At 42.2% G+C, this 14,473-nt stretch overlaps 1 protein-coding gene across 1 annotated transcript in view; it reads right to left on the bottom strand.

Annotated features, from left to right (window-relative positions):
* Nucleotides 1-11,562, bottom strand: part of SVIL (supervillin) — a gene marked incomplete at both ends in the record, with an annotated part of 103,075 nt that extends 91,513 nt beyond the window's left edge. The window contains 3 exons of the mRNA XM_079701204.1: nt 3,895-3,986; nt 9,539-9,596; nt 11,502-11,562. Coding sequence (XP_079557330.1) covers nt 3,895-3,986; nt 9,539-9,596; nt 11,502-11,562 — 211 coding nt within the window. The remainder of the gene's footprint in view (nt 1-3,894; nt 3,987-9,538; nt 9,597-11,501) is intronic.
* Between the last annotated feature and the right edge of the window lie 2,911 nt (nt 11,563-14,473).

The raw sequence follows: 14,473 nt of genomic DNA, 5'->3' as shown, positions 1-14,473 counted from the left end.
TCTCCATATGTATATTTTTGTGTATATATACATGCATACAAATGCACATATTTACATATTAATCTTTCTGAACCATTTAAGAGTAGGTTGCAGCCTGATGCCCTTTTTACCTCTAAATTTTTCAGTGTCTATTTCCTCAAAACAAGGACTAAGAATTTTTTAAAAATTAGATTCAAAAGCCATAATTCAATTGATGGTATGCTATGTCATATGTATATAACTAAAACATGGTTCAGAAAACAGTGATATTCATCAATATAAATCCAGACAGAAACTAGCACGGCTGATCTAACTTCTGTTGTAACAAATTTTCTACTTTGCTTTCAAGTGCATTGAGACTTTTACCCTTATTATACCTGTGATTTTAGTCTTCTGCCCTTGCCTAAGCAATATGGATTCTGTGAGTCTATTTCTTCAGTTATTTCTGATGGGCCTTGTGTTGGTCATTTTCCAAGTAAGGCAATTTAAGGGACTTTGGCATCAGGGCTATAATATTTTATAAAAATATTTAACTGCCTCATATACTTTGTAATAATATATAATACCAATACTCAGGATAATTGGGTCTCTTAGGTGCTTTTCTTGGGAAACATTTTTCTTCAGTTAGTTCTGAGAACAGGCTTTCTGGCAAAGTTATTGTTGAGTTCAGTCTCCCAAGCCTGAGTACAGTAGAATCTTCCAGAGAAATATAAGTGGCAGGGGGACTGCCAAGAACAGCTCTCTCCCTGCCTGCATTTGATACCACAGGCCAGATCCAGAATATTCTGAAGACGTATCTTTCTTCCCCAGGAGTAATCCCCTTTAACTTTTACACGTGGATGGCAGCCACTAATATAAAGACCAGCGACTTCTAAAATAAGTCATCACAAGCCCAGAGGAATGAGGGGGAAACCTGATGGCTAAGAGAAGGGGTTTTTTGGGGAAAATAAAAATGTTCTAAAATTGACTCTGCCGATCAATGCATGATTATGTGAATCTACCAAAAGCTACTGAACTGTCCACTTTAAATGGATGAATTGTATGGTATAGGAATTACGTCTCAATGAAGCTGTTAAAAAAGAAAAGTAGAGTCATATATTTGGTCCATTTCATAATTCCTTAATGCAAAATCTATTTTAATATAAGTTTTACACAGGTAAAGGGTCTTAATCGCTTGATTACTTGTTTGTGATACACAGTTAAAGGAAGTTCCTTAGAGAAAAATCAATGACCCTTTTAGTGCTCAGTTTCACGGACGCAAAAATCCCTCACTAAGTGAACAGGAAGAGACTTCTGTAAACTTATAAATGTACATGAAACTCCATGCCATTAAAAGTCATAATCAATTCCTATTTTTAACATGCTATTGCTAAGAACCGAGAGAATAACGAACATGGAAGTGGAAAGTTCACTGGGAATAGCTGGGTCTCTGCAACCACACCTGCCCAAACCGATAACCAGTAAAGACTGTAAAATAAGACTGTGGGAATTTAGATGAAATTCAGGGGAAGAGGGACTCTGATACTTTAAAAGCATGTTTTAAAGACCTTGTTAATTTAGAAACATAAATCTGGTGAGTACATAAAGTTAATGATCTTTGGTGAAAATCATGATTTTTATTACCAATTATGGTAAAATGTTTAATAAAACTAGTTAATAAGCTTATGCATTTTTAAATTTTGTTATATGTAGAGTTCCAAGTCGTTGAACCTTAAGGAATCTAGGCTCTCACCCTGTTCTTAATTTTTATGATCTTAATGTTGTCTATTATTCATCAAGAGAAGGCACTAGGGGCAGGGGAGAGAGGAAGGGGGAAAACTTTACTTTATATAACTTTCCCTAATGAGTCAAATCTAAGCCACTGCTAAAATCAAGTTGTTCATTCTTATTCTTTGCTTTGATCGTCTTCATAGACTTTTACATTTGGCTCAGATTAAATTGAGTTTGTCTTTCACAAACAGTCTTAAAAAATTAGAAGGGCCTTTCCACTTCATACTTGGGGTTCCAGGTGGGAACCCTTCACGGCATCTGTCCTACCCTTGACTACGTGGCTTATGACCTGACTTGACCAGTTAATGGAGAACGAATGAGATCACAGTGCAGTGCATTTCACTTCGACGTGCTATGAGCTATCAGAATTTTCCTTCTCCCACAAAATCTCACCCGCCTCCTTGTAATTCTAGACATTCTTCTTATTTTGGCCTCCGGAGCAACATAGAATAAGCCTCCACTTCAGTTGACAGTGTTGTTAAGTACTTGAAAACTGAAAAATTTCCCTGTTTAAGTTGTTTCCACTGGGCCAGATCCCTGGGGTCCTTCAAGTATCCATCTTCATCACCCTGTGTCCAGGCGTACGACCCATTCAGTTCCTCGTGATGTATGCGAATTTGCCAGTGGGCCTGTATAAACTGGTTTTCGTTTCTATTAAAAGACTTTTTTTTTTTTCTGGTCTAATTTCTTCTGGGCTTCATCTCATGTGTTTTGTTGCTGCTTTTTTTTTTTTTTTTGGTTTGGTTTTTTTCAGAATAGAAAAAAGTTCTGACCTTTCATCAAAGCTGTTTCTTCCTTTTTTTAATTTATTTTTTATTGAAGTATAGTTGTATAGTTGATTTACAATGTTTCAGGTGTACAGCAAAGTGATTCAGTCATATATATATATATATATGACTTTTCGGATGCTTTTCTATTATAGGTTACTACAAGATACTGAATATGGTTCCCTGTGCTATAGGTCCTTGTTGTTTATCTATTTTATATATAGTAGTGTGTATCTGTCAATCCCAAACTCCTAATTTATCCCCCCCGTGCCCCTGCTTTCCCCTTTGGTAACCATAAGTTTGCTTTCTATGTCTGTGAGTCTGTTTTATAAATAAGTTCATTTTCATCAGTGTTTAGATTCCACATATAAGTGATATCTGATATTTGTCTTTCTCTGCCTGACTCCCCTTAGTATGATAATCTCTAGGTCCATGCATGTTACTGCAAATAGCACAATTTCATTCTTTTTTATGGCTGAGTAATATTCTATTGTATATATGTACTGCATCTTCTTTATCCATTCCTCTGTTAATGGACATTTAGGTCACTTCCATGTCTTGGCTATTGTAAATAGTGCTGCTATGAACATAGGGGTGCCGGTATCTTTTTGAATTAGAGTTTTCTTCTTTTCTGGGTATATGCCCAGGAGTGGGATTGCTGGAAAAGCTGTTTCCTCTGAAGTAAGGGTTACACAGCTCATCTAGGATGAAGACAGCTTGTGAGCTGGTACTCCCCTGCATTAGGGTTACATTTGGGAGAAACAAAGCTCAGGTAACGTTCACACCATTTCACGGGCAGAACTAGGCATAGTGGGCTGGTGGCTGATGCAAATATTTGACTGCATATGCGTCTTACCCAATGAAAATACGAATTCAGCAAACATGTGAGTACCTACTTGGGTAAGAAGAGAGATGTTTCCGATGCAGTCTGCACTGCTTGCCCAGTGTGTACCCCAGTTGGGAGCTGAAAGATATCAAGTGTAAATGCCTTTCCTAGCACTGGAAAGCATCAGGGGCTGGAAGCAGTGGGAGGGGGTGGACAGAGAAGAAATGGGCCAATGAGCGGAACCCCCCACCCGTGGAGAAGGTGAGAGGTAGGAGACAGATGAGGTGAGGCTGATTCTAGGAATCCTCTCTCATCCTCTGCACCAGCCTCCAGTGAAAACCTGAGGATGCCTAAAGTGAAAGGAGGGAACTTGTGGAAAGGTGAGGTCTAACCATGCAACAAGAGGGGTACTTTGAGGTTGATTCCTGGAAGAGACAGAAAGGTGCACGGAGGAGAGGAGAGCTGGAGGTTAGTGTAGGGCCTCCTTCAAGAAAGTCAGGTCACACAACACTTACACACACTGTACACTTGTCAACCATCTAGAAGCCTCACCTTTAGGGAGGGCAGCTAAAAGCTGAGCATCGATTCCCCTCTTGTGGTTAGCAAGCGGTTCTTTGTCTTCAAGCAAGAACTCTTTCTGAAAGCTAAAAATAATACCATTAAGAAAATGTTTAAAGTCATTTTAAACCCTGGTATCTGATATGAACCGAAACAGTACAGAACATAAAAATTATGCTACTGTTATACATAGTTAAACATGTGTGTGTAGATCACAAGTGAAAAGTTTTATTTGGGGGAGTCAATTGGTAGCTTTTTTCAATTATTTATGGTTTTGTTAATATGATTTTTGGGTGCAGCTAAATAATTACATCAGCATAGGCGGGGCCGGGGCCTAGGGGAGTAAAAACATCGCTGCGCTGGGAGTCCGGTGCCTTGGCTCAGAGCAACAACCTCTTCGAGAGTCACCAAGAGCTGTGCAGCCTTGGATCGCTCATTCAACCTCTCTGTGCTACAGCCTCTTCCTCAGAAAAGCAGCAACCTGTCTAGGTGATCTACGTGCTTTCCTCTGGGTTGAAATCAAAGTAACAAATGCCTTCAGACAAACGAGAAATCAAGAGGTCTGGAAGGTTCATGAAAACTTGTCTGGGAAAAACAAGAAACGGAAAAGGGAGACGGAGAAAGGAACTGAGCGCTTGCTTCACACCTGCCTCCTACAGGAAGCCCTCCCGGGTAGGAGCTATAGCTTCATAAGACCCTCTGGGTGTGACCCCCTGAGCGCTGTGCCGGTGCAGGCCTAACAGCCGGCTTCCTCCTCCGCCCGCCCTGCCCGCAGCCCCGCAAAGCACCTGTCGGGCAGCATTGGCTGGTGGTGTAAACACTCCCCTCCCCCGGCACCGCCACTCTGCCAGCTACCCCGTGGCTCAGTGACCTACGCACATGGGCACACTCGCTGGGGGCGAGGGGTGAGAGCCAGTCCCAACACCCCCGGAACCACTGCCAGCCTCGGCTTCCGGATCACGAAACCGTTCGAGGCTGTGCCCACGCGGCAAGAACCGTACATGAGGCGCACACGTCGCTCAGCCTCCTACACGGTGCGCCGTCGCCCCAAGACTCAGTACCCACAAGTTCAAGGTCTCCGTGGGGACGTGCCTGGAGTTCGGCGAGACAGAGCTGCTGCCTCGCAGGAAGCAAACGAATCTATAGGGAAACAGGAAACTCATCCTCCCCAGCGACACGATCACCTCTGGAGAGGCGGCAATAGGCCTGCAAACACACCCAGTGCGAAGCTGACCTTCCCTGTTGATGGTCCTCTGTCTGTGCTTGTGCCCGGCAGGGGTGCGTGTCCACAGAGGCCCGAGGGGAGACTGAGGACGTGCTGTGGGTGCCATGTGAGGGGGCGCGTGGATTACCTACATCCCATACGTAAATTAAATTAAATTTCAAGGATCGCCTGCACATTCCAAAATATGGCCATCCCATCTTCCTAGAGCCAAGCTCATCTCAAATCTTAGTTATTGCTTATAAATGTGGAATGGGAATGGATGATGAGCGCCACGTTCACATCAAGAGTCTTGAGAATGACTACAGTCTTTGTAGACCACAGTCCAGCTGGCTTGAAGATCCTAAGACACCTGCTTAGGTCAGAAACTTGGAATTAGCCCTGACTTCTCGAGAGTGAATCGTAATGCAGTGACAGTTCTTCTCAGTGTTTTTTTCAGAGGTATGATGTAGTCTAAACCTAAAAATTTAAACAACTGCAGAAAGGTACCCTACTTAAGGAATGGCACGCTATTTTAACTGACTATTTAACTGCTTGAAATATCCGGATAAAGTTTTGTACTGTCTTTGGGAAATGAAAATCTCAGGAAAAAAAATCCTGTATTACGATGAAATGATACAGCCCCTGAAATATTCAACTCCTTTGGCCACTGACCTTGGGGTACAAATATATTATCTCATATTTTCAAAAACAAACATCTGTGTTTCTATTTTTCCCGTTTCATCTGCTCATCAAAAAGCTCAATGAAGCCACTAATAAAGACTAAGAAACTGCCGCCTAGTTAAACATTTTGCTGAACTTTTACAGAGTGGGGTTCACAAGTCATCAGCCTACACCCCTGGCTTCACACGCACTTACTTTCTTGAAACAAACTACAAATGTGTTTGTGCCGATGGGAAGGACAGCCTCTTACAGGTGGTCAGAAACCAATGGAAAACCAGAGCACATTAGGAAAGTCTCTCCGGCCTCTTCACGTGGTTCACTGTAAATGCTGTTTCCACCTGAATTCTCACCTCTCCTGCTTCCTTCCATCCTGGCTGGGTCCTGCTTCTGGTCTGGGCCTCAGTTTAAGGTTGTTTCCTTAAGAAAGAACCCTCTGACCCAGTGTCTGTCCCACCAGAACCAAATCTATATTATGCACCTCTGTTATTTTCTCTCATGTTATCCTGTTTTCCTATTTACAGAACATGTTACAAGTGTTTCACTTTAAATTATTGATTTTTAAGAATATTTTTAAAAAATCAATAAATGTACAGGGAATGAATGAAGGAATGGCTCCAGTAAAATATTTCAAATGTCTAGTATGACTCACTCTGAAGTGTTTCATGTATACATTTTATACACTGTTGATGTGATGGGGCAAAGAGCTTTAGAAATACTGAGACTAATTAGAAGGGCATGTATGCAATAACATCAGTTATAAGCTTGCTTTCTTCCTCCCTTCCTTCCTTTCTTCCTCTCCTTCTTTCTTCTTTAGAATAACATATAATTGGGAAAACATCTCTCCTTATTACCTTTGCCCACCTGGCATGCATGTATGAAAATATGTGTATGTTTGCCTGCTTATGAAGTATTCCGTTTTTCAAGTCTCCACCTTCGAGCTAAACTTTTCTTACTGGAATCCACATGGTCATCTTCGCATTTTGTTCCTGCTTCTACTGCCTCTCTCTCCTATTTTCACCAAATGGCTGCTAACTTCTGAGGAAGCAGATGGGCAGGTCAAACGAATAAGGGGGATGGGTCGGAACCAATGACCCTGACTTACAATTGTCACAGAGCTGTGACCGACACAAGATCCCCCAAATCAACGTGAAACCAGGTTTTGAAAAAGGTCACGTGTCTGCCCTGGACTTTCGATGCCCGAGGGTACCGGGCAGCAGTGAAAATGCAGGCAAGACACGCTGGTAAAGAAGTCTGGACTCTTCGTGAATGAGCAACCCCTTCTGACCATCATGGCTGGTGAGACACTTACAGAGGCCGCCCCTACCCCAAAGCCCTAACAGCCTCTTGCTTTTCTGAATCAGAGGCACCCAGAGCAGCATCCTCAGCTCACACAACTGGTGACTCCAAACCCAAGCTTCGGATGCTGGGTTGCATTCTTCCTCATCGTCACCCACTCGGGGACCAGGGGTCTCTGCCTGGACAACCTCTGTGGGTCTTGGAGGGTTGCCACAGCTCCAGGTGGGATCCTCTATTTCAGCATGAAACTATCTCTCCATATATAATGAAGACATGCTACAGTCTTCAGTTTTTGGAATTATAATTTTAAAAGCTTCTAATATGAAGAAACACCTTTAATATGTCTTATCTACCTTCATCTCCTCTGAAATGGAGCTCACTCTTCATGACTAATTTGTTCATGCTTCTAGCTCTTTCCTTTTGCTTCAGTAATCTAAAAAGAGCTTGCCCTTTGCTTCCATGGTAATTTTTTTTTAATGTGTCCCATTAACCTACTTAAATGCCCAGCAATAGCAACAAGGGGAAATTTTATTAAAGTGACAGCAGGATATTCTGCTGTTATTACCTTCTATCTTTTACACAATGTGGGATATAATATTAGAATAACTGTTCAGTATCCACACAGTGAAGGGCTCCCCAACATCTGCTCACTCTTCTATTGAAGTTTAAGTTACAAGATAGGGGAGATGAAATCCATTACCTCATATTTTCACCTCCGGTGTTTGGGTGACTAGATTTCTTTGAAGGAGGCAGGTTCTTGTATTTCCAGCCCATTTTACACTTAGGAGCATAGCAAGGGGGCCACTGTTTTAATAGGTACACGTGAAATAACACCGTTTTAGAATGGCTGTGTCCTCTGAGTCCCTCTCCACTGAAGTGACTGACCTGCATTCATAGTTCATACTTTTCCTTCTCAACTCCCTTCCTGTTCTTCCATTCTCTTAGTCACTTATTAGGTCTATTACAGCTAAACCAACCTGCTAGGGACGTATCGGGAATGAAGCTGCTGTGGTCTGAATGTTTGTGTTCCCCCAAATCCATAGGTTGAAATCCTGGCATCCAAAGGTGATAATATTAGGAGGTGGGGCCTTTGGAAGGTGATTTTAGGTCATGACGGTGGAGCCCTCATGGATGAGATTAGCGCCCCTATAGAAAGAAACCCAGAGAGCTCCCTGGCCCATTCCACTAAGAGCAGATATAAGAAATCAGCAGTGGGCAACCCGGAAGAGGACCCTCACCCCACCACGGTGCACCCTTATCTTGGACCTCCAGCCTCTGGATGTGAGAAATAAATTTCTACTGTTTATCAGCCACCCAGTCAATGGTAGCTTGAACGAACTAAGACATAGGCCTTAGCTTCTATTAAAAAGATGGCGAAGATGAGAAATACGGGAGATTGTGTCAAGCACTAGAAGAGTGAGATTTCATGAGTCAAGTGAGACAACCTTACTGACAACTCTGCCTCCTCACCTGACACTGAGATGTGCGTGCAATTCATCAGAGCTTTACCCCATCCAGTGCGCTCACAAGGTCAATGCTAGCATTTTCAAATGCAGAGCCAGGCTCACCCTGGCGAGGACAGCGGCGACACAACTGTTTATCCCAATGCTACTGAAATACAAACTTGTAAAGTAAAGAAACGATGTCTTACGTAATACATTAGGAACAGGAGCCTCCGAGTGGAATGAGGGGAAGATCTGGGTCGGGTCCTTCTAGCATAATAAAGTGTATGTTGAAAGCCACACCTGGGTGTGTAAGAGAGAATTATTTTGTGCCTCTACTTGAAGATCTCAAAACCTGTTAGGGACAGCGATGTACTAGGAGGCATCTGAGATCATACAACTGCCTTGTTTGGTACAAACTTTAATTTTTGTATTATCTCGTATCAGTTATGATGTACTGCGTCAGGTAAATCAAATTAGCACATCAGGTAAATCAAATTAGCACCCGTAATATCCTGCAGCCAATGGAACTGAAATGCAGAAAGGTTAAGAGACCAGGCAGCAAGGACTCACCTGGACAGGGGAGTGGGTGGACGGGTGGAGGGAGGGAAGTAAGGGGAGAAGAAAGGAGAGAGGGAGGAGGAACAGGCTAGATCCTTCCTTAAACAATGAAGAGCTCCCTTACTCGAGGGACAGGCTGCACAAAGGACATCCCATGCTTAGAGGCAGGTATGAGACGGAAAAGGTAACAGCCCTTGACAAGTTTGTAATTACAGAGATACCAATAGCCGGTTTTGCAAATAGTTCCCATAAAAAGCATTAAATACAAAAAGAATCTTTGCTAGCTGAGTGCACTAAATCAGCTCGCTTCGCATATTTTAACAAGTCAAACTCTCGGGAAAAAACATTTTTTTCCAAACGTTTAAAACTCATGAATTAGGAACGTAGGAGAATAATTTCAAAAGCTCTTACAAATCGTCAAAACTTAAGATTCCTTGAGCAAAGACTACTTTACCTTGGAACTATTCTTCGACGCGGGAATCCAGCAAGGCTTAAGTTTTTCTTGTTCAAATCTAAGGGGAAAGAAATAATATAAGACTGAGATACCCACACAGTCAGTTAAAACCAAAAAAAAAAAAAAAAACTCCAATGGGAAAAAAAATTCTTCAGCCTCCCTTTGAGAGCATTTAAGAAAAAGGAAGCCATGATCCAGAAATGTGAATACAAAAAGGACACCTTTATGAATCAAATTCCACCACATACATTTTACTTAGGCAAGTTTTTTTTGGTTTTGGTTTTGGTTGATAGTAGCCAAGATACTCCATGGGTTAAAAAAAAAAAATTCTGACAGAGTTCAATGCTATCATTTAAATTCTCTATGGCTACAAGAGTAACTCAAAGTAATTAAATACTGAAAAACATGGATATTATCCTCAGGAAAAAAAAAAAAAGGAGCGAAAAAAATTAAACAATTTTGGTTCAGGTAACCAGGAAGGTTGAAAGTCATCACTGCCTAATATATTTGAGATGCTTTTAAAGAATGCTTGGTGGGGGGCAGGCACATGAGGGGTTGATGAACGGTGGGGTGGGAACACTCCAGCTGTGTTTTTATTGCCTTCATTAAGATCTAAATAATAACAATACATCGAATTCGCCACTTATTTGTTTTTGAAGACAAGACATATATTATGTAAAGACAGCTGGTAACAATCCCATCCAGCAAAAACACACATCAAGTGAGTTAATGAAAACCAGGCACAGACAAATTTATAGCCGGCTTTGGGTAAGTAATCTGTTTTACAGGTTTTGGCATATAGCAACCGTTTGTCCACCCAGAAAACCACAATTAGACCACTTACAGAAATTCCTTCCCCCGTGGAAATTCCTTTTACTGTTTAATATTTGGGGGCAGAAGCTTGAGGAAAAGGAGGTACAAGATATACCAGATGCCAACATGTCATTATTCATTAAAATACATCCTGAATCCCGGAATTTGGAAATTCCGACCAACTAGAGAAATACAACAAAATGAAATGTATATTGCCAGTTAAACATCTAGGCTCTTCTTCTAATTACACAAATATCTTTGTGACACATTTAGAAAAAGAGAACTCAGTTCGAAAAGCTATCAAAGCACAGGCAGATCAGCTTGGTGCTTTGTGTCGACCTAGATGGGTGGGATAGGGAGGGTGGGAGGGAGGCTCAAGAGGGAGGGGATATGGGGATATATGTGTGCATATGGCCGATTCACTCTGGTGTACAACAGAAACTAACACAGCACTGTAAAGCAACTATACTCCAATAAAGATGTAAAAAAAAAAAAAAAAAGCTATCAAATATTGTAGAAGAAAATTCCTGAATCAGATGCCTCAATTGTTCAAATCACTTCCTAATCGTGCATTTGGGCTAGAAAATACTTTTATAGACAATGGCTGAATTTCCAATGTGTCATTCAAGATAACCTAAGCATCTCCTTTTGGTTCAATCAGTGAACTGAATCTGAGATGTCACTTCAGTAGTTACATTGAGAGCACATCTTTTCCTCTGGGCTCAAAAGGAAGCCACTAAAAAGACAACATTTTGTTCCAAACAGTCTCCCGTAAAAAGACAAACACCACTGCCTACTGGAAATAATTTAGTAGATATAACATTTGGTTTAGAAAAATATTTTAGCTAAAGTACAGCACATCCAAAACTTAATCCAAAGTTTGGGCATTCCAATATAATCTGCAGTGTTTCCTCCATAAAGGCTTTAGTGGTTGAGCAATATCTTTAACTTACAACAGAAAAAGAAAAGTCATGTTTCTCAGCAATCACAAGATAAGCTAACTTATAAAGTCAATGAGACATTTAAGGTATCCTTTGAGAAAACCACAGAACCGTGTAACAGGGGCATCCAAGACAAGATGGAGGATGCAAGACATTCCCGATGTTATGAAATAGACACTTCAGTGCATTTTGCATTTCTCTCGCCTTACCTTGTTTCTCAGAGAACTTGAAAGCTCCCGAGTAGCTAGAAATCCCTGGGCTTCTGAACATGGTTGCACACAAAAAGTTCAGGGACAGAGCCTGCTCCACAGCTAATTCTCAACCAGCCACGGCCTGAGGCCTGTCTGAGCAAAACTAGGTTGAGCTTTTCACAGCGCAGAGCTAGAGCAATCAGGCACTGGTGTCCCTGAGAGTACAGTAAATGCACAGCAAGAAACTGCAGGCTAGAAGAGCTCAAACCCCGTAATCAGATTACAAGCAGAAATTAGGCCTGTGGATGCTGAAATAGACTGGATTCCAGGGATGGGACATTTATGAGGTTACTACTTCAAAGCCATGGCCAAATCACAGCTTCTGCTTAGGAGACAATGCTGTAACCTAACTACCATCGGGAGAGTCAGGACAACTCCTCCCTGCCTTAAAAATAAACAAACAAATAAAAACAGAACCATACAAAGACTCTCAATGTACTGGGAAGAAGGGAAGACTCCTAACTATTCCCAGGCCGCTCCGAGTCTGGCTTTGGCTGAGTTCAATGAAATACTTTATCGAACAGGGAGCCAAAATCCCATAGTTAAGAGTTAAGATTATCAACAACATATGAGTGAAATTGTGGGAAAAGAAAAGACAGATATTACTAGAGGTTCAAAAATTTTAATTAGAGACAGACGCTCTTAAGTATTACTTATTCTACGGACCCTGTTTATTTTACTTTTTAAAACAACATTTTAAAATAAATTTATTTATTTATTTATTTATTTTTGGCTGGATTGGGTCTTCGTTGCTGCGCACGGGCTTTCTCTAGTTGCAGCGATGGGGGCCTCTCTTTGTTGCGCTGTGTGGGCTTCTCACTGTGGTGGCTTCTCTTGTTGCGAAGCATGGGCTCTAGGCACGCAGGCTTCAGCAGTTGTGGCTCGCAGGCTCAGTAGCTGTGGCACACGGGCTTCAGTAGTTGTGGCTCACGGGCTCGGTAGTTGTGGCTCGTAGGCTCTAGAGCTCAGGCTCAGTAGTTGTGGCACGCAGGCTTCAGTAGTTGTGGCTTGCGGGCTCAGTAGTTGTGGTTCGTGGGCTCTAGAGCTCAGGCTCGGTAGTTGTGGCACACGGGCTTAACCGCTCCCCGGCATGTGGGATCTTCCCGGACCAGGGCTCGAACCCGTGTCCCCTGCATTGGCAGGTGGATTCTTAACCACTGCACCACCAGGATGTGAGAACTTCAGTTTTGTAGTAAACCCAAACCTGCTTTAAAGACATTTTTTAGAGCAGGTTTGGGTTTACTACAAAAGCGAAGTTCTCACATACTCCCCACCCCACATGTGCACAGCCCTCCCCATCATCGACATCTCCCACCAGATGCTACATTTGTTACCAAGGGTGAACCCTGGTAACACTGATACATCATAGTCATCATAGTCTAACTGCGAGGTTCACTCTTGGTGCTGTACATTCTATGGGCTTGGACACACGTACAATGACACGTACCCATCATCTTCTCTGCCCTCAAAACCCTCTGTGCCCTGCCTATTCATCTCCCTCCCTTGGAGACCACTGCTGGTTTTATGTCTCCATAGTTTTGCCTTTTCCAGAATGTCATGTAGTTGGAATCAGACAGCATGTAGCCTTTTCAGACAGGCTTCTTTCACTTAGTACGTCGTATGCATTTAAGGGGGCTCCACATCTTTTCATGGCTTGACAGCTCGTTTCTTTTTAGTGCTGACTAATATTCTGGATTATAACTGGATGGAGCACAGTTTATTTATCCATTTGCCTATAAAAGACATCTTGGTTGCTTCCAAGTTTTGGCAATTATGAATAAAGCTGCTCTAAACATCCATTGTAGGCTTCTGTGTAGGCTATACATTTTCAACTCCTTTGGGTAAATACCAAAGAGTATGATTGCTGGCTTATATGGCAAGAGTGTTTAGTTTTGGAAGAAACTGCCAAACTGTCTTCCAGAGTGGCTGCACCATTTTGCATTCCCCCCAGCAATGATGAGAGTTCCTGTTGCTCCCCATCCTCGCCAGCACTGGGTGGTGTCAGTGCTCTGGATCTTGGCCATTCTGCTAGGTGTGTAGTGGCATCTTACTGTTGTTTTAATTTCCATTTCCCTGATGACATATGATGTGGAGCATCTTTTCAAGGGCTTATTTGGCATCTGTATCTATTCCTTGGTGAGGTGTCTATTCAGGTCTTTGGCCCAAATTTTATTCAGTTGTTTGTTTTCTTATTGTTGAGTTTTAAGAGTTTTTTGTATATTTTGGATAACAGTTCTTTATCAGATGCATCTTTTGCAAATATTTTCTCCCAGTCAGTGGTTTTTCTAATTCTCTTGATATTGTCTTTCCCAGAACCGAAGTTTTTAATTTTAATGAAGCTCAGCGTATCAATTATTTGTTTCATGGATCGTGTCTTTGGTGTTGCATCTAACAAGGCATCACCATACCCAAGGTCACTGAGGTTTTCTCCTAGGTAATCTGGCAGTTTTATAGTTTTGTGTTTTACATTTACGTTTATGATCCATTCTGAGTTATCTTCCATGCCGGGTGTAAGGTCTGTCTAGGTTCTTTTTCTTTTTTTTTTAACATGTGAATGTCCAGGTGTCCCAGCACCACTGGGTGAAGACACTACGTCTGCTCTAGTGTTTCGGTTGGGAGTCCCCGCTCCTGTAAGTAAGACACGACTCCCTGTATCGGCCTGTGTTCTAACCTTAGAGGCAGTGGTTTGGTCCTCCCAATTCTGACGGACCCAAGAAGAACTGTTGATTTTTCAGTCTGTTCAGCTTTGTACTTGTTGTTGGGATGAAGTGGTGACGTCCAAGCTCCTTACAGGCAGAACAGGAAATGCTGGAGTCTGCTGTTGATTTTTAACTGCAGCGTGTAGCTGGTGGGGCTAAGCAGTGATAAGGCAACTCCAAGACAAACACGCGATAAGTAGGGACTCTGACCATCTGACAGCCAAAAGGAGC

The sequence above is a fragment of the Hyperoodon ampullatus genome, assembly GCF_949752795.1.
Source record: "Hyperoodon ampullatus genome assembly, chromosome: 3".
In the NCBI taxonomy this organism is placed as follows: domain Eukaryota; kingdom Metazoa; phylum Chordata; class Mammalia; order Artiodactyla; family Ziphiidae; genus Hyperoodon; species Hyperoodon ampullatus.
The sequence above is the reverse complement of the archived record's forward strand: the minus strand, read 5'-3'. Positions and strand labels throughout refer to the sequence as shown.